This window comes from Megalops cyprinoides, chromosome 7 (genome assembly GCF_013368585.1).
Source record: "Megalops cyprinoides isolate fMegCyp1 chromosome 7, fMegCyp1.pri, whole genome shotgun sequence".
In the NCBI taxonomy this organism is placed as follows: Eukaryota; Metazoa; Chordata; class Actinopteri; order Elopiformes; family Megalopidae; genus Megalops; species Megalops cyprinoides.
The window spans coordinates 5,660,148-5,681,485 of NC_050589.1; the positions used below are offsets into that span (position 1 = coordinate 5,660,148).

Genomic DNA, 21,338 nt, shown 5'->3' on the forward strand with positions numbered 1-21,338 from the left:
GCAACCCACAGCATCCTCGCGTCAGTGAGGTCCAAGGGACGAGCAAAGTGGTTTTAATGAGAACAGAATCAGTACTCTGTTCCAATGTTTGGGGTTTTGCACGTTACTGAAATTGCAAACCAGCCCAGTGAACCTGAGCTGTTATATTGTGGTTACTTTTATCACATCATCATTAAACTTTCTTTGTTCAATTTATGTATGCACCTTTTTCTTTACAATAATCTGTCCTCTAATTTCTATATATCTTATATATCTCCCTGTCATCTATTTTCTTCCATGTTTCTATATTTCTTTGTATGTGGAACATGCTTTGGTAGTACACAGATCATATGGCTGAAGGCTGCAAAGCCTATAAGCTATTCAAAATGAAAAGAACTGAATGTTTTGGCACTGTGTTTTGCACTGGAGGTCCATGTGCCTCTGGCTTTGACGTCACCCCAGGTCATGATAACTTAATTAGTGTTCTTAATGGGGCAGGATTTTTCTTGCAGGACTGCTGATGTCCAGGACAGGGAGCTGCCCTCATTCACCTAATGGGTGCTTAACGGATATTGTCAGATATGCCAATTCAATCTCCAAAAATGGATGAACAGTTAAAGAACAGGCCATAACTTCATTTCAAACACACAGTATGACTGACCACCAAGGTCTTCCTAGCTATTCTTGATGCACACCACAGTCCAACTCAGTGAGGTTGTTTTTAATCCCCCCCCCCCCCCCCCCCCATTATTTGATCCCATGCTCATTTAATTCTGAAATTCATCTGGTGCTTTAATAAGCACAAAGTTGTTATTTTTGATATTGTTTTTGTTTTGAGTAAGGATGCTGATGTAATGGTTGGTAAACTCTGCTGCAGGCCTCTCCACATTCACATGGTACACCACTACCGGCTCACTGAGGTAAAGACCAAAGTTCCCAGCCTGAGTAGCTAACCGCACTCGCGCTCTGACTCCTACAGGGTGACGTCAGCTGCGGAAGCTGATGTTCACACGTTCGCTCACACTAGGCTGACGCTAGCGTTTAGCTTGATTAGTGTCTAAATTTCGAGATGAGCGCTTTACTGAAACCCTGATAATGACGAGTGACTCACCGTGGAATACATCAGAAGACTCTCTGGAGCTAGCAGAAACACTTCGCTTCAACAATCAACTCCAGCTATAAAGTGACTCAGCGAAGAAGACATAAAACTGTCTTTCCTCATGAACTGAAACCTGAATACTACACTTTTGAACAAGGAGGATCAAAGACCTCCCATAAAAGATAGTGCCACTCCTCTTGTATTACAAAGAAAATGATAAATCATGGCTTGAATAAATAAAAAAAATCCCAAATTACAAGTTTTAATGACCAGGTATTACGAATCCATTTCTATGTGATGAAGAGGTTATCAAAAAGTGGGACTCAATTTGGGAGTAACCCTCTGACAGCAACTTTTTCCCTCAAGGAGTCTAGTCTATTTCTTGACAGAAGTCTCATTGGGCAGCAAAACATGATTAACAGTCCAAAGGTTGAGCCGCACTGGACCTGCATGTCTTGTTGGGAAGCTATCATTTGTTGCTGTATAAAAATAGACAGTTGAGATGACCTTTCCTTAAAAGGGGATCTGCTAACAATGCCTTGAAGGAAATTGTTGAACATAGCATTTACCATAGAAAGCAATACAATTTCATCTTCTGTTATCGCCGTATAGCGTTTTATACATTTTTTTTTTTTTTATTTGCGAAACAACGCTTTTAAACTATGTTAAAACGTATTCAAAAACATTTTTTTTATAGATTTTTTTTCTCTTTTCTTTAAAAAGGGTATTGGATTGATGTGGGGATACGGTATGGGGAATGACTTGCCCATAATGTCTTTATTAATCCATGTTGTCCTGGATGAGTTCCCTCTGTACAGAATGTGGCACATTGTGGCTTAATTGGCACATTGTTCAGTAACACAGTTCAGCTCTCACTGACGGCAGCCGCTAGTATAATCTCTCTTCCCTTTATGATGTCTGCAACTTTTTTGACTTACTTTTCAGCACACACACATAATATATATTTCCTCTAAATATATATTTTCATCACCATCGGTCTCTGGAAAATAATTTGGAGAGGCATCCGTTGCACTGTCTCAGCTGCATTCATTTTAGAAAAATAAACTTCTTCGCTCGTGTCCAGAGAGGTCCCTCTATTGTACAAAATTGGCTGTTATTTCTGTTTGTGTAATTGCTTGTTTCAGTTGATTTAGAGGTTTACCATTGGAATCCTGTGAAGAGAAATAAATAAGTCATCATTAATGTAACATTTAAACATTTCTATGTCAAATCAAAGTAAAAAAATCAATGTTACAGAAGCAACAAAAATGTAAAACTTGCTTAGATTAGTTCAGAGTTTATGAGAACTCACACCTTGCCTTCTTCTCAAAACAAGAAGTCCCCAAGAAAGGATGTGGCACAAATGGGACAAATGAACTTTTAGGTGGATTCAATTGTTCATGAATCGATACCTTGTGCAGCATCAGCTTTTGGGAATTGTTTAGTTTAGGTCTTTCCCCAGAAACGACCGATGAAGATTTGAACAGGGCTGATTTAAACTGTCATTACAGCATTTTCAATGGCAGAAAACAAGTCACTGTAGCTGGATATGTGCTTTCTATAGATGTAGCTGAATTTTTTTTTAACCATGACCTAAATATTTACTATATCATTGGAATGCACAATGTAGCATAAAGGACCCACTGATGCAGATAATAAACTAGTTTTCATTTTCAGATGTTTCTACTGTATATTCAGCCGTACTCTGAGGGCAACCAGCACATATCAGTACATACTGCATTGACGGGCGTTTTGTGTTTCACCATGAAAAAAGAAGCTGCCGGAAAGAAAAAGTTCATTAAACTGAAATGAGGTTGCCTTCAAATTAAATTAAAATGAGTTGATGCTCGGCATTGTTTCTAATTTATGACTGCTGGCGGCGTCTTTGTCTCTGACGCTTCTTACGTGAACAGTAGAACGTGAAATGTAGAACGCAGGAAATCGCAAGAAGCCATGATCTCATGTGAGCAATTCCACTCTTTATTAAAAGCTGGAAGTTTCTGCCTCTGGCAGAATCCATACTTTTGTCAACAACCCCACATATTTAAAAAGTTCAACCCCATTTACAGAACAACTTCATTTTAAAATCAAAGTCGATTTTTCACAATTTTTACATTTTAAGAACGACTTCCAAAACATTGGGAGTGGTAAATGGACTGCATTTATATAGCGTTTTTTACTCATTTGAGTACTCAAAGCACTTTACAGTTATATGCCTCACATCTACCTACCAGTGGCAGAGGCTGCTATACAGGCTTACCAACTGGCCACTGGGAGCTGTTGGGGGTTCAGTGTCTTGCTCAAGGGCACTTCGACACTTTGCCAGGATGAGCCAGATTCGAACCAGGGACCTTCCAATCCCCTGTCGACTGCTCTACCTCCTGAGCCACTGTTGCCCCCGTGGAATACAAAAGAATATCAACCCGGAATTTGAGGTTGTACTTTACTTCCTTCCTTCCTTTCATTTCTTTTTTTTTTTTGCCAACAGCTGATCGGTATCAGTATGCGGCCTGTACAGCTAGACTTCCCTCAGTCACACAACTCCTTACCTTCAGGCATTCTCTTCCCTTTCAAAAGTGGGTCAATAACAAAGACCTGTTTCCCCTGCCCCCACAGGGTTTATACCAACTCTGTATGTGATTTTTTTTTTTCCTTCACCTTTTATATTTAGAATTTTAAATGAATGCAGTTTACAGTTCTGGTGGAGAAAAAAAACAGGGATCTCATTGGTATTCTGTGTAAAGTGTCACTTAGCTGTTCACCTAAGGTTCTACATTGTAGCAGCGCCGTTCAAACAGAAAATAACATGCCAACAGATGGATCGCTGCCATTTCACAAAGAAAGTATGGCCACCATAGACTTAACACACAGGCTGTAAAACAGATACAGTAAACATCTACCTAAAGGTGTGACAGCATAAAAAGACTGTAAGATGTACACCTTTTAAACAACCAACTCCCAGCTGAAAGATAAAATCACGGCATGACAATCAGCACCATATCTACAGAACATTTAAATGTGCCATGCTGATGTCACGATGTCACTGAAGTCTTTAAAAAGAATGCATGGACCAGTCAAGAAATAAGAAACATGAACAACTAACTCAACATAAAGAGTTCATTTTTTCTCTTTTGAACAATAGGTCAGAGATTAATTTACTCCACACATTCCCTTCCAGTTTCACATTCTGATTATTTATGTACTCTTACTGTCTATGCAAAGGGCTGATGGAAAAAAAAAAAAAAAAAACCTTAAATCACTTTTTATATACAGTGTGGACCACAAGTTTAGCAATGTTGCTGGGAAGAGGTCTCAACCTTCTCATGAAGGAAATAAATGATGTACTGAGCATTTTAAAGGGGAATACATCTGTGTACTTTGGTGTCTTATTGTGAATACTATTCATGCTCACTGGGCATCTTTACGTAACCTGAGATGCCAGATCAAGAGCCCCATTTTGTTTAACTTGAGTCTAGAGCATGTGCACAGAATCACAGTGACTTGCAGCTAGGACAACATGTTCCTTCAGAGTGGTACCGTGTCCAGCAAAGCAAGGACATGAGGCAAAACAGAGAGAGAGAGAGAGACAGAGAGATCGAGAGAGCGAGAGAGAGAGAGAGAATCCTTCTCAACTATCCCTCTGAATTCAACTGGGCTATTAAATCCAGGTGGGTTAGGGTAAGGGTTATTGTATTAGATCACAATATTACTTTTTCTGTTTAGTGTAAACATTATTTTATGCCAGCCTAGACGTACATTATATTATAAATACCAATACATTACAGGCTGAATAATGATCTGAATAGCTTGTTACACATACAGCCGAAATACAACACCAAATCCCAAACATGACAGTTGTTTATTTTACTAGTAGATATCATATAAGTTCATCCTACTTTCATAACCGATATGAGTACTGACACCAATATTCAAAGGACATTATAAATATTAGTATGTAGCTAACAAATGAACAAAGAAAAATGTAGTTAGAGTCAGTAGTTTCATAGATTTCATACACATCATCATGAGAGAGAATTTCCTTCTGAATTCAAGTAAGAAAATTCTTAGTTTGGTTCAAAATCTGGAAGTACATAGAGTTTGTCATTTCCAGTTGCTTTTCAAACTCCTTAAGATTCTCAGCAGAGCAGCCAAACATGAATAATATATTTTACTGCATGCAAAACCAGACATTAATTTTAAAAATGCTGTCATAAAGACAGACTCCTCCGTATTGGCAGGACCCATTAAAGTTATTGCCAACATGGAAAGTTTATGTCCCATTACCTTGACAAAAGCAAAATAATATACATACCAGAAAACAAAATATCAGGAAGTCTGTCCCACCCACAGGAAGTAAAGGGAGCCAGTCAGCCAGTCAGCAGGAGATTTCGAACCATTTTTCAGACACAAAGGCCACGGGAATTAGCTGCCGTTCAGTGGGCGAAGGTCTGCAGCAAACAGAAAAAAAAAAAAGCTTGTTCATGCCGGTAGCATTTATAACACAATGGTTAGATTACACGGGCCTGCCAGCAAAACCCAACATCCCCAAGCCTGACAGTATATACTGTATTATATACAAAGTACAACACACCAGTATGCTACATACCATTTAAAATATCAGGGTTAAAATGCATTTGTAATATTATAACACGGATATTCCTTTTAAATTTTGGCCTTTGACCCATTTAATTAACAGATTCAACTGCTAATTATATCTTCATTAATGCCTGGAATAGGAATATACCATTACAATGTATCTTGCATTACAGAGAAAACCATTTTAAATTCACAGATACAAAACATACTGGCTGCTGAAACTGCATCACATGTACGTACATTTTCTTTTCATAAACACCTGTGAATATATGGTAAAATAGACAGGATGCAACAAAAAGAGGTAATGTTAGTGTCAGTTTTCACCGTTTTTGACAAAGCACAGGCATTTTATTCTTGTTTAGGGTGTCCCATTAAGATGAAAAATGACCACAGTTTTCTGGACACTGCATTACTTACTAAAATGAAAACACATTTTTTTAAACACACTGTGACCAGGAATGTGGCAGCAGTAAGTTGGCATTCTTGTTTGCATTCAATCATGGGGAAACACAAACACATATACGTAATGATGCACCCGAAACACAGCCTACTAATGGCATTCTAGGAATACGGCTGTCAGAACACTTCCAGGTCTACATTTGTTTGGAAATGTTAACAAAGCGATGTATTTTACCAGCGAGAAATGGAATGAACTTTAGTTACCAGATGTAAATTCTCTGCATACCAACGGCAGCTGATGTGTTTGCACGTGGGAGCAATGAGAAAGGAATATAATAACTGATGTAATAATGGAGAAAAATATGACACAACAGCACAGTGAATCAGACCTTCCCCTTTCCCAGGACTCTGGTGTTTAGTAAGAGCCCGATGAGAGAAAACACAGCAAACAAAATCAATGAGACAAAGCAGCAAATAACACAGCCATGCAGGTCATGAACAATGGGCTGGAGAAGCCTGGGTAATTATTTTCCAAATGTGGCAGTATTCCATTTCATCATCTGCTGCAATATCCACAGGAGTTGAAGTGAGAGACGAAAAGTTGTGCGCTCTGAATCCGTGATAGACTCAATTCCGTAACTACAAGATTGATTGACTTGGGCTTTGTGCAGACTCCTATCACATCATTAAACCGAGTACAATATCTCTTAATTCCTTTTGGGCCTTGGGGGGTAAAGAGGATGTTTCCCTGGGTTGACAGACAGCCCCTCTATTAAATCTGTTAGCGGATTATCCTCCAAATCTCTGCTCCAATAATGCGCGCAAAAGTGTGATAGGGACTTTCGGCAGAGGCCGTAACTTTCTACCATCTCTAACCCGAAAAAACTTGGACCTTGCCGTTATTGCAAATATTGGAGATGAATTCCAGAGGTTTGTAATTTGTATATTTACAGCACCAGTAAAAAGTTTGGACACACTTGATTATGATAATGGGAAACATGCATTCAACCTGCTTAAATGCTTGAAATTTGTTTCTTAGACAAACATAAATGGTGAGGTTGATGCCTAATGTATGAATTTCTTTCCAAAAAATTTTAAAAATTTTTTGTACATCTAAAATAAGATAAATCAAAACTTAATTAATCTTAACACCTTGTTGGTCATTACATGCTTCCATTTGTGTTATTTTGTAGTTTTGATGTCTTTACCATTATTCCAAAATGTGGAAAATGGTAAAAAATAAAGAATAAAAGTTGTGTCCAAACGTTTGACTGGTACTGTAAATGCATATTATGTTCATGCTACTTGGTATTTACACTCAGCATCTGCGGTGTTTGACAGCTCCTCGAAGTGCAAAGCTCAGTTTCCCAGTTTTCCTGGCCTCCCAGAAGCCTTAGGGTGGCGTCAGTTCGGGGTGGTCTTACCTATTTCCGTTGTATGATGTCTTGTACACAGGGGCCTGCTGGATCATCTCGTCCGTGTACACAGGCACCGCTGTCCGTACGCACTCATGTGAGCACTGTAAACTGTCGTTGTAGGCCGTGAAGATATCCACGTTGCTTGGCACCCGGGCGGGAGTGAAATCCGTCAGGTTCTGACAGCTCTCTTCCTGTTGGTTGATCTTCCGTTGATGGCTATTGTGGCGACCATTCCCACTCTGCGCACAGCTACAAAAACACGTACCAAAAACAAAAAGCAAAAATAAAATCGTACCCCATACTGAGCGCATCGGAATTCCCACGAGATGAAATTCAAATGCTCTTGTAGGAAATTAAACACACTATATACTCTTTGCTCACCTACCAATGAAAGACCGAGGATGATAGATAGGGAATTGATAACCATTCTTCTGTTTTATTCAAAACTAATAGTAAAAAACATCTAGAAGTTATTGAATACCAATATTTTTATCAAAATCCAACATCAGAATGGATGAAAGGAATCTTTCCTACCAGTTTTTAAGGACGAGTGTTGTTATCAAGGCCGCGATTACCATGATTAGAGACACAGTGATTGTAATAATCTGGTGAACGGCCAGACCTGAAAATAGAAAGAAAATCAAGGTGTACAACAGTCAGATAATGAAAAAAATAACATGTTTGTGCAGAAATCTGAACAGTGCCATGAATGTGTTTCATCAGGAAAAAAGCACATGGGGGGAATTTCATTGACCTCAATTAGCCCTGAGCAAGAACTAAATGATATATTTCATCAGTTACCTTATCCAAAGGTGTGATTTAGATCTAGACAGCAGCCGATCAGAGCACTTGACATATTCACACAGAATGGCACATGCAAAGCCTATTTTGAACTGATGCGTAATTACATTTCATTCTCATTTTTATATTTTTCATATTTTTACATTTGACGAAAACAGAATACAATGATATTTCTTTTCTTGCATTGTATCCTGCATTACTTGAAAGTACACCGCACCAAAAGACTGAAGCATATTGAGGTTCATTATCTTTTGAACAAATTACTAAAGAATTAGCAATTTACACTAAAGAAACCATATCAAACCACACAGGGTTAATATCACAATATAGGAGAGTAAGAAATGTTCAATATAAATAGAATTTCCCTAGTGAATTCATTAGTAAGCCGTGTGCTTGTGTATGTGTATGTGTATGTGTATATGTGTGTGTGTGTGTGTGTGTGTGTGTGAGTGTGTGTGTGAGTGTGAGTGAGAGAGAGAGAGAGAGAGAATGAGTCAGGAAGAGAGACAGAGACATTGGTGGAGATAGGTATCTGCCCTTGATATAGTCAGTGAAAATGAAGAGCCACCTGAACACATGTTCAGCTCCATTGCTGAGGAGGCGAGGAGGCAGCATTCTCAACCAAGTGCCGTGGTAGGAGGAGGCGAAATCCGTTAAGATGCCACAAGAACTCTATTTTTTCTTAATATATTTCAACTCTGTTCTTTGCCCTACAAAAAACAAATGTACTAATTTCCAACAACACTTGCATTCCTCTACTTATAAAGCTCTGTACTTATGTCACATGTTAAGGTTTGACCTCAGACCTCTGTTTCTGGGCCTGTCAACTGCACTGTATGATTTGGATAATTTTTTCCCCACAAGCGATGAATTTTACAGATTTCTCATGTGAACTCCTTACCATGGGTTTTCCCCATTTTCCAGACCCTCCATCCTAAACCCCCGCTGACTGCGCGGCATACATTCTTCTCATTGTTCATGAGTCCAGACTGACTCAAAACCTTTTTTAGCACAAGACACACACCTGCAAAAAGCCGTTTTGGCCTCGTGTTAAAGTCCACCATTGAGCAGCATCTTTAGATCTTAAATCTTCAGAGAACTGTTGAACCCAGGCCAATGAAGCAAGTTTATAAATGGGTTGTCACATCATCTGCCTCACATCACACGGCTCTGACTTTCTGTTGCTTGCTGAAAGGGTCCCATTACAGATCTCGTGAGAAGAGGAGTCGCTGAAGATTTAGCAGAACGGCTTATGACCCATGGTTATAATCACTGCCTTAATGCACCTCCTGCACTCATGAACGGTCTCGAGTGCTGCGGCTTCTAACGTATGTGGAATATTTATTTTCTGCTGCTTAAATATTCCATCTAGCAATGAATATGGAATTATGCGATGGGACTGTGTGGAGTAATATTGTGACCGTGCAGTGTGTACACTGCCTTTCAAACTTTTAACAATGCCAACATAAGTCAAGCAAAGCAAAACAGTATGACAGACCACACCACCAGCACTAGCCACTGGTGGCGGCCCACATCCATTACTTTATTTGCTTAGCAAATGCTCTTATCCAAAGCTCTTAAATATTATTAATTTATACATCTTAGACATTTGCCAGTGCAATTTGGGTTAAGTACTTTGTTCAATGGTAAAACAGCATCCTTTGGGTTACAGTGATTCTTGTCATTCAGCAGACTCTTATTTAGACTGATTTACAAAGAGAACAAAATGCATCAAAATAACCCTGCCCTTGCCCTGCACAGCTGTAGCGGTGTTTAGCATGTGTGAGCATGTAAACATCCACTACAGAATGTAAAATAAGTGTAAGGTTTTTCCTCTCAGGTGTGAGCCTTGGTCTTTCGCTCAGCGAGCTAGACTCAACCCTTGTTCTCATGCTGTGCGCGCAGAGAAGACCACTGTTCAAAATCACATTAGTTCTTCCCTGTTACACTACTCTACCACTGGCTGTCAATCTGTCCCTCTTAATCCGAGGCCCCACAGCAAAGGCACCCCACTATTCTTCTCAAGCACTTTAGGGCGGCAGTGTGGGAGAGTGATTGAGGAGCTGAGCTTGTACCCTGGAGGTTTCAGGCTTGACTCCCAGGTGGGGTACTTCTGCAAAACCCCTCAGGCAAGGTGCGTGACCTATACCGCTTCAGTGAACACTGCCAAAGCTTTATAAAAGGGAATAAGTGACAGACACCCTACACATCCTGTCCCCATACTGTTGCTATACTTACTGTATGTACTTCCCACCTTGTAGATGGTTAAGAAATAACCCTTTTTGTGGACGTTGCAAGCGGGCTGGTCAGTGGACAAACCAGCTGACACCAACTGTCATCTCTGAAAGATGGCCGATTACAGATAACATGACTCTCGCTCAGATCACAGCACACAAACTTGTGCAAGATCTCAGATTATGCTTACAATACAGAAGGCATCATTGTTTACATTAAAAATTATTTCTGTTCAGATACAAACGCAAAGATGTTGAGCAGTCCATACTTAATCACTGTCACAGAGTTGCATTTGACTGTTTGATTCAACTTGACTATTGTAGCTTGTTGGGAAAGCTGTGAGGTAAATGCTGAGTAAAACTCAGAGTTTCTCTGAAATCTGGCATCCATTTGCTTCCCTACTGAATTACGGCTGATCGCAGTTTTAAAGCGGATCAATTCAATAATAAAGTGTCCATTTGATTTTTAACAACACCCCTCATAACTGCACAGCTACAGGCATCTTGGCTAAATATTTCAGTGATAATTATACCATGTCCTACCTAAATGACAAGGAAAGACTAAAAGCTCAACTATACTGTTCACTGAGGAGAAAATAACCCTCATTCCTTGCACTCCAATTACCAGAACAATTTTTTTTTCAAATGCAAAACTGAAATATGCCTTTTCTTACTTCTGATATGATAAAATAATGGCTTATTTCTGCAAAAACCTTGAACAAAAAATGTCACTGAATGCAAGCACATCTTCCAGGGGGATATGAAATGAATGTGTCCCCAGATGTATAGCATCCTAGACCGTACACCAGAATGAGGGTAATCATTGCCTGTGTGATTTAAGGCCATTCCTTATGCGGGTTTTCCTAATGCTCCCTATGATATGAGACACAAAAAAATGAAAGAATGAATCTCCTGACCAAGATAATTTACAGTACATTCACATCTTTCCAAAAAAAATAAAAAATCTGACTTCCTTGCAGTCCAATTGACTCACACATTTAATTTGGCACTGCAGATGAATACAATTACGAAGATATTGGAAACAAATTATATGGCCTGTCTACTAAAAGCTGGTGACACTGCTAATCGAAATAATTAGCTATTAATCTCCAAAATGTATGTTTCAGTTGTAATTCTGGTGTCCTTGGTCAATTTACAACTAAAACAGGTTTCTTGGTGACATTAATATTAAGGCAAGGCTCATTTTAGGTTCATAATAGCACCGTTACAGCAGCTATGACAATAGTCAGTAATAGCAATTCAATAGAGAGCAGACAGCTCTGCCCTTCCCTCATTTGATTTGTGAATATAGTCAATTGTAATTGACTATACCTACATTAAATTTTACTCACTTGGCAGCCTTATCCAGAAGGACCTACAAAGCGTGGGTACAAAAGTGAACTTAAGTTACACAGACAGCATAAAACATCATATCACATCACATCACATCACAACACGTGCCAACCCATCAGGCAATTCCTCAAAAAAATTAGTTCTGACGTGAATATGAAGCAGTACAATGCAGTGCAAAAGCACCACAGAGTAATACACAAGAAAGGGAAAGTTTTAAATTGAGATTTTGCACCAGAGAAGCTATAATGCAGTCTGAAGAGTATGGCTGGAGACTCTGCTGCCCCCACTACTATGGGAATCTCATCCCATCACTCCTCACTCCTAATGTCCAATATGACCCTCCACCAGGGGGCCTTAACAGACATTAGTTTTGACCGAGATATTTGGCACCGTAGTAGAGGGATGTCCAGGCCCCTGAGGATGCAGAGGTCTAGCCAGGACATGGTTAATTTAATGTACGGCTCCACTTTCTGGACCACAGAAAAAGACAGCTGGCTATTTCCAAAATGATCAGATCAGCAGAATGTGGTCTATTACTCCTGATGGTCTAAAAATCTCTAATCATAAATGATGTACAGATGTAACTTTGGATGGCCTGACTATTCATTCGTTTGTTTTAAGACCTAGAAACCTAGTATGGCTTCACAGAAACATGCCTCTTATTTATCCCATTTATGCCTCTTAAATATGGCAACACCATTTATATATAGGCATCTACCTGCAGTTGCATATTTGGCATAATATCAGGTAAATGACAAATTATGAGCACCTTTGTGTGTTAGCAAGTACCAACTTCACATATGGTATGGAATGGATCCTTTGTAGCACTCTTAATGTTATTATATATTGATTCGGTCCAATGTCAGGGAGCATTATTAGTTAATATAAAAATCTTAAATTCAGTGCAAAGCAGAAGCTGCATCACCTATTGTTTAAATTGTGTTGGTGGTTTGTCATCATGCATTGTACTCTCTAAATTTTTTATATCAGTGGGAACCACCAGGATACAAAAGACTGAATTAAATAAAGGTGATCATGTTCAAAATGAGTATTCACAACATCAGACGCGTGCAAATTTTAATTCATTCTCTCTTTCAGTAAAGATAACACTTGGATTCCAGGCCATTTTGTATAACCCTAGCTGAACTCACACCAGCTGAGACAGCAGTCTCTTGCCACTTTTTAAATCATGCAGACTATAAAAAAAGACTAATGCAACACTGAATAAAATTAAAGCCGAGTATATTCACTTCTCTCAAGCAAAAGAACATATGGGGCGTCAAATCATAAAAATTCACGTTTGCATTGATCAATTCACATAAAATTGGCAAATTTGCAGCTTCCTGCTTGCTGCCGTCAATAGAATCCCTGATGCCAAGTGATCTCCAGCCACCCAAAGTGCCATCTTCCGATCAAACATCTCCGCGGCGGGCAAGGACAGGTTCCATGCCCGCCTACGAGCCGCCTGTAACAGGTCTATTTTAGCATCATGTCAGCTCGTGGAGAAAGTGGCGGATGATCACACGTTCCAAGCTGTGAGGGAGCACAGATACCTGCACTTTGTTATCAGAGAGCACAGTCAGCGCCCGATTCACATCACAGCAAAAGCTCTGAATGATTCACTTCTATATTTCATTTTCTTTACATTCCCAACTGAGCTCCCTGGCTTCTATTATTTGTAGTTTTTTTTTTTTTGTATTCTTGGCTAGAAAAAGCCATCACTTTGCTTTTCCCCCAGAGGTGGCTTGAAGCAAATAAACCAAAGCATTAAAATAACTGGCAGGCTCTGCTTTGTTTTATATTTATTAACACGAAAACCATAGTGCTGACGCTTGCTGTCTTGGACAATATGTAACAAAACATATTTTGCTAAAGATTATTTTCGAATAAAAAAAATATCTAGGAGCTCAGCTCAACAGCTAACAGTCGTCCTCCATTATCAACTTTCCCTGCCATTTAACAGGTACTTAACAAGGTAATTTCTTTGCATACAAAGACACCATTATAGAGGAAGCACACTTGCCTGTATCACTTGCCTTGATAGTCCTGTGGCTCCTGTTTATTAATTTACACAAGGCTATTAATAGTGTGATCTATTTCTGAATCTTCTTCATTTTGAACAAATATTGTTTTCAATTATGAATTCCTAGCATGAAGAAAAGGGGGGTGTTAGCATTGTAGTACTGTGTGGGTGTACGTGGGGGGGGTCACAACATGTCCAAATCAAATTAAGAAGAGGTGGAGTGCACTAGTCACATCTGACATTTCCATCTCAGTGAATGATTGCTGAGTTTGTTTTGAATGATATCAGTGTAGCTACCTTAACTCCTCAGTGTATGATTCACCCGTGTCAAGTTTCACTGAAGTGCTGAACCACACGTGAATCACTTCAGAGATGCCCAGAGGGCAAGTGCAGATGTCAGACATATCCGAGCTGCATATAAAGAATACTGTGTGCTATGCGGTGATGTTCAGTTTTAAATGTTTTCTCCTGATTTTGTTCTGCGCATTTAAATTGTGACACACCATGGATGGTCCACACTGCAGTGACTAATAATTCTACCACATGAACAGCATGTACAGGGTCTGAAGCTCCAGTGGGATGCTTTGATCTTTAGTGATCTGAGCATTGCATTAACATTTAACAGTAAAACTCAATATGTTAGTTATTAGTCATCATCTAAATTTGGCCTAAATGGAACAGGGTAGGCACATAATAAAAGCATATGATTAATAAAAAAGTTCTATCCACAGTAGTATATACCCACTGTTTGACATCAGTACTGTGTATTGATGTATTTGTTCTGCAAAGATTTGTCTACATGAACGATGCCCATAACTCCAAATACATCAGTTTTGAAGTATAGTTGATAAGTGTAACACAGTAGGTCCATGCTTCCTCATAAAAGCACAGTGTAGCATTGACCAATTAATTCATTAATGAAGCAATTTAACAAATACAGATCATTTGCCCTGTTGTTGAAACCAAACAGCAAATTTCTATGAACACCGTATTGACAGATAGCTGATATCATCATTGTCTCGGTCCTCACTTGGTTACAATCAATATGTTGCCTATAAGTCAATGTCAGTCAGCTACCTCAATGGATATTTTCAGCATTTGGATTGTTCACAAACAGCAGGGTAAATCAGAAGTTGTTTGGATTCTCGTTAGGTAGATCAGCTTTGTTAATTTACCTCAATGATAGTTGAAAAGCCATTTATTGAAACAGTATAAGGTGCATTGACCTAGTAGTCAATGATCATTTCAGTTTATAGTCAGTGCTTAAAATGAACTGATAAAAACTTCCAGAAAATGACTCTTACATTAAAATGGAGAAAAATTTTTGATAATTTTTGAAAAAAGAAGAAAAAAAAAGCATTGTTATCACAATATCAAGACATTTGCGTGACAGCGTATTAGACTGCAAGGCAAAGACAAGAAAATAATCATTAAAAACGACAGTGCAGTTGTGTAAACAAATTGAAAATAGACAGATCAATAAAAAGGTGTAACAGTGGAAACAGAGAGAAAAACAGCCACTTCTGCACTGCATTCAGAAAAGATTGTGGGAGTTGTTCCAGGAGTAAGAGTGCTTTTTTAATTTAGCCTCATGGCACGATTCCCTGTAATTTTCTGTCTGTGTCTTCAAGGCTGTAGTGGAATCCTTTGGCCAATTTGATGACTGCCCTGAGAGTGCCTTAACACTCAGCAACAGGTACAACATATAGGAGAACAAAATGCCCGCAGATTGTTTTGCAGGGCTAAAACATTCCCACAGACAGACCTGTAAAATGCCCATACTGTTTTATTTAACCCTGCAGCTCTCCTGGGTGCTGAACTCTCTGTACTGGCAAAGCGTAGTAATCTGCACAACCCCAATGAAGTGCATGTCGAGGGCAAGGATTACTCCGCTGTTACACGGGCGGAGGACAGCACAAGTTAATATGACGTCTCTGAGTGGCACTCGGCAACGGTTCCGTGCCTGTGATTAAAATGGCCTCCTAGGAGAAAGCAGACTGAATGCCCATCGGCCACCTTCCTTATAAGCCGTCTGCTGACTCACTTGACGTACATCAAACAGTCCTGTAATGCAATATGCATCAACTTTGGGGGGATAAGGGTGCTGTCGCTGCTCCCTGTGCTAAAGAGCTGAGCCAATTTGCTGCCTCAAAACCAAACAGAGCTGTCAAACAATTAAAAGTAATTGACATGCCCAGTGTCTTTAATTGCCGCCCAACACTTCTGTGTCTAGCTGTGCTTTTGCACTTGGATGCATTACTAATGTGGCAGGACAAGAGAAGGCACACACTGTCATCCCTCGAATTAATGACAGTGTCGCCTAATTCTGAGAAGCCCTCGCCCTGGCAATTAGGGTCCCTCTGTGGCCAGAGACACATTAGCTTATCAGACAGCGATTCGGTTTTCCTCGCTCTGAATCTCAGACATCAAGGCCGAAGACTGGGAGTGTGATGTACTGTAAGAGATTAAGATCTGTATAATTTCAGTGAGAACAAATCTCGCCCTTGACCTCGATCAATACCACTGCTCTCCTGATGTGTGGGTGTAGACCAGGTCTGACGTCAGGAGCAGTGATTAAAAAGGGAAGTTATTGACAGAGTACCTTCAGTTTAGCATACCAAGAATATTTCAGGGAACAATTTAGATAACAATCAAAACTAAAAATCCCCTACAGTTGAGTAATCTTTGCCTTCTTTTGAAATGATAAACACACATTGTATGATCCTAACAGAGCAGTGATGGCATATTTCCTGAAGAGGTCATATTTTGGGTTATCGGGGTGTCACCTCTTAAGTGATTTTCCAACCAAATTGTAGCCAGGCCTGTCACAAAAAGAGATGCCCCATCCAGCAACTCCAAACTCATTCCAGTCTGGCTTGGCTTTTGAAAAATGACCCTTTGCAGTCACCTTGCTGGGGAGGTGCAGGGTCTGGCTTTGTTTGGACAGATCAATTCTGATTACAAAGAGAGACAGAGAGCCCTCGGTCCCTGCAGCCGAAAGGTGTAAATCAAACTGTCATTTCACTGTCTGCTGATTTCTCCAAAATTCTGTCCCACTCCAGTGGAAGGCCAAATTCAAAAAACATTTTTGTTACTCAGCCAGCTTCCACAAAGCAGACCATTTGGGCATCCCCTAACCCCTTCAACTTATTAGAAATCAGCATTCATGTTGCCCAAGGCTGATATGGTCCAAGTCATTAATTCAATAAACAAGCTACAGATAGTTAAACCAAAGAATTTTCTTAGTATTTGTTTTTGGTTCCATGAACTCTAGCATGGTAGGCACAACTGAGAAAGTTTTTTTTTTTTAATTTTTGTATTAATTTCACACTGTGTTTTATAAACAATTTCCGAGTATGTTATGGGGAATTTATCACTGGAAACTGACAGTATGATGAGTTACTCGAAAAAGTAGTTTCCAAAATGTCAAATGAAATGTCCCCTATAACTTGTTATGCCCATTTTTTCTGCAAGTGAAACTGCCTTCGGCTGGCATCCTTCCCAGCACAGAAGGGACAACCACTCAGAGCTGAAAATACTGCGTTCGGACAATTTTAGCGAAACAACTAATGGAAGTTAGTCTACCTCACACGGCGCTGTCCTCGCACAAATCAAAATGTTCTTGCACAAAAAAAAAAAACTGCAGTCAGCATTAAAGGCATTTTTTATGTATGCATTAGGCCTCATTTTGATTGGTTGAAAGCCCTTTCGCCCCCTCTGTTTCTGCACCCCTGCCATGATGAAAATCAAACCTACTGACTCTCGGAAACTGCACATGTTCCTCATTTATAATGCATTAAAGGTCTGGGGGGGGTGTGACGCCTGGCTTGCAGTGAGCCTTAACCCTCTACCCCTTTCCCTGCCTCTTCTCTGTCCTTCCTTCAACAGGCCATCCCCGTGCAGACGGAGACCTTCCATTAAGGCCCGCTGATGGTCTGCGATTGCCAATTAACACCGGTGTCAGGGTGTCAATCTCCGCTGATTTCCACTGGGCCGTGGCCATCCAAAACATTTATTGAAGTTTGGGGGGGGGGGGGGGGGGCGAGACAACGTTGCTGCGGGGAGCGGAGATCAGATCCAGTTATTTCAAATGCTTTCACCCAATGTCATGCACAGCCTTGCCTAATTCAATCAATCTGCATGGCACACTTTCGCGAAGGCAGTGAGAGGTGGCCAGACTCTTGCTCCAGTCACCCTTATTGCATTACTTAGCAGAAAATGAAGTTGTCCCTGCGTGCCGGTACATAATGTTACACACTTAAGGGATAACTAGCTGGCGGCACATCATCTGCACCTGAGTACAGGTGACAACAAAAGCTACGAAAGCTGAGTCTCTGAATTGGGCCCTTAAAAAGGCCTTTATGGAGCTACACTTCTGCTATGAATGCAGACAACAAACATGCACAACAAATGTGTGGTAAAGATGGTGCAGATGTGTTCTCAGCACTGAGAAAGCTAAGCATCTTATAACTAAGCTGAAATAGCATCTGCTCATATTTTCCTTCCTCCTTTCTTCTTGGTAGGATTACTTTAATCAGACCAGGCTTGACAGCATATTTCTGTCAACAGTTTCAAGCCAAAATTAATCATTTTGGGGGGGAAAAAAAAAATCTTCGAAGATCGAGTTTATTAATGTATAATAAAGGACAATATTGCGATTTTCTCCATTGCCATGGTAACTAGCTCCACAGTAGGGATGGCAGGGTTCTCTCTTCTGAGGAGCCATGAAGAATGTCAAAACATGGTGTAAAACAGTACCAGGAAACAGCACAGATTGTTTGATACGCAAGCCTGCCACATCATATATGCTTCTATTTCCATACAGCCTATTTATTGGTGATCACTGGCTGTCACATAATGAATGATTATGATCATGGTGAACCTGGCTGCATTTACATAATTCCAAAAAAAGCTTTGTTCATATGCCACTCATACTACAGGCCATAAGCAGTTTGTCACTAATCTAAAAGGGTTACTCTTTTACCCACTTTTTAATTCTCTAAAGAATAGACGACAGAGCCATGCAAAATTGTGCAAGGGTGTTGAATCTGCCTGGGTGGGAATTTCTTGTTACCTTATTTACTTAAGCGCTTAATTAACCTTTCAACCTCGAAATATGATAACAAGCCCTGAATTATTAGGAGTGAGTTCTACTGCGGTTTTAATCATCTCGTATTCATAGCGGGGCCGACAGCTCCATCTGCGTCGCTTTGAAACGGCAACACGTTCGCCAGGAACAATCAGGGAGCAGCTGGAGTCTCCTCAGCAATAAATCTCCTTTCTGCATAGCCGGCCACAACATTGTTAAAGTGTAATGATCAACAATGCCCCCCCCCCCCACTCCTCTCACGCCACACCTCCCTCTCCCTCCAGTGGGGTACACACCGTATCAACTAACCGCCGAATTGCACAAGCGCAGCAGAACGGTGGAATGAATGACAGCTGAAATAAGCTTTTATGGAGTAAAGTCTAACCAGATTTACGTTTACATCTACATTGCGCTTTATATCCCCCAACAAATTATAAAAGGAAACTAAATTGCCTATCTTAATAAAAATAATAAAAAAAAAAGGTTCCAGCACAGTGTACAAGTGGTAGACGCCTATCTTTCTGTGCGGGTTAACATTTGGTGGTAGAATGCTGAATTGATACATTATGTACTATGGAGGCAGCATTTAAAAAAGCTGCCTAAAATCCTTTTATTTTCGTACAAAAGCAGGTTTGATCTTGTGAAGAAGCTGTGCCTGAAACTTCTCATAAAAAGACTTTAAAATAAAAAAATCAAAGACAGGATAAAACTAGTAAGATTGGCACACTTAAAAGGGTTAAAATTTATAAAAACAAGCACTAAAGTATATATTAAATGATAAAAAAAAAGAACGAAAAACCCACCACTATTAATAAATCCCAAACCTTCCCTTCCCTTTTCATCATTGCACAACCCAACTTGCTTTTAACACGTGGTGGGTGTGGCTTCACAATTTAACAATTACCCAATTTTCCAATGGCCTACCAGTAACACATGCACATTCTCATGCTTCTGTCATTTGGTGGCAAACTTGATGAGAAAATGTTTCCTGTTGCAGGGTTTGTTATTGAAAAACGGGGCCCTAACACAACACATTCCTACACATCCACAGGTGAAAACAGGAAGGAATAAATGTCTACCGGGAAGGCTGCATCTCCGCAGCCCTCAAAAGACTTTTGAGGGGGTAGCCTGTCCCACTGATATCATGTGTAATGACTTCTCTGTCTGTGTCATGCTAGTCATATCTGACTGTCCACCACACTTCATGCTTTTTAATATTTTATATATCCATTTTCTATTCTGTGCTATTTTATGAGTTGTATGATTGGTTAGTGTCAGTCACATGCTTCTGGGAAAGAGTGGGTAAGGCAGAGTCATAAGTCATTGCACTTATTTGGAAGTCGCTCTGGGTAACAGTGTCTCATAAATTACGTAATGTAATGCAATGTAATGTAGTCAAAGGATATTCTACGGGAACACTTACATTCATGTCATCTTCGATGTTTCAGTGTAATGTAAGAGCAATTCCTGTTCCATGAATCTGTATTGTTTTTACTGCTCATTCAATGCATACATAAGCCAGAGCATTTTCATACCCACCGCCACCATTCACTTCTCACAGTGGTTTACCTGGCCATGACCCATAGTGTGCTTTAACAGGGGGCCACCTGACTTACAGTGTTCTTAATTCTGCTATTCTGTGTTAATCCGATGTAGGCCGAGACGTCATGTTTTTTAGTTTAATAAGGTACTCGTTTTCCAGAGTGAGTGTCCCGCTGTCTCTGATATTCTCATTAATCATTTCCGAAAATGAGCCAAAGCTGCAGCAATATAAATAGAAGATGACTGAGCCGGACTCCAGATGTACATGCTGCAGTCTCTCTGGTTGTGCCCATACCACGCTGTGTGGTGGGTCAGCGGGCTCCCGGCCGCTGGGAACAAGGTAAGAATGCTTCGGGTACACTGCGGACATTTCACCAGATGGGGAAAGGAGGAAAACCTCCATGATGCTGATTCCTGTTGATAGGACCAGTCAAACGGTGCCCAAGTCAAACTCCTCGGCCTGATTTCGGTTTTTCAAACGCAAGGTGTCTGTAAGGACGGTCGCTTCTTTTTTTCTGTATGAAAAGAACATTGTTTGGAGGACAAATTAATCTTGTGCTTGGAACCTGATGCCATCAAGGTGCAATATGTTTCTATTTTAGCTCCCACAAAGAAAAAAAAAAAAAGAAAAAACCGCTGATTCACCTGAGATGCCTGTAGGCAGGAGGCGGCAGAGGAAAATTCACCTTGAAAGTGCTGTAGTTTCATCAGGCAGTCTCCGCAGTCTGTGTTTAGTAATTATACCGTGCCCTCGGGCGACTGCGCGAGGCAGGGGTTTGTACATCGCACAAACGTACAGCCCCGC

General features: G+C 40.1%; 1 protein-coding gene across 2 annotated transcripts in view; it reads right to left on the minus strand.

The window, feature by feature from the left end:
• Positions 1 to 1,820: 1,820 nt before the first annotated feature.
• Positions 1,821 to 21,338, minus strand: part of ajap1 (adherens junctions associated protein 1) — a 50,824-nt gene continuing 31,306 nt past the window's right edge. For both annotated transcript variants that reach the window (XM_036533792.1, XM_036533791.1), the window contains 4 exons: positions 8,026 to 8,113; positions 7,498 to 7,740; positions 5,391 to 5,526; positions 1,821 to 2,250 (listed from right to left, as the gene is read on the minus strand). In XM_036533792.1, the coding sequence (XP_036389685.1) occupies positions 5,454 to 5,526; positions 7,498 to 7,740; positions 8,026 to 8,113 (404 nt within the window). In that variant the 3' untranslated portion in view covers positions 1,821 to 2,250; positions 5,391 to 5,453. The remainder of the gene's footprint in view (positions 2,251 to 5,390; positions 5,527 to 7,497; positions 7,741 to 8,025; positions 8,114 to 21,338) is intronic.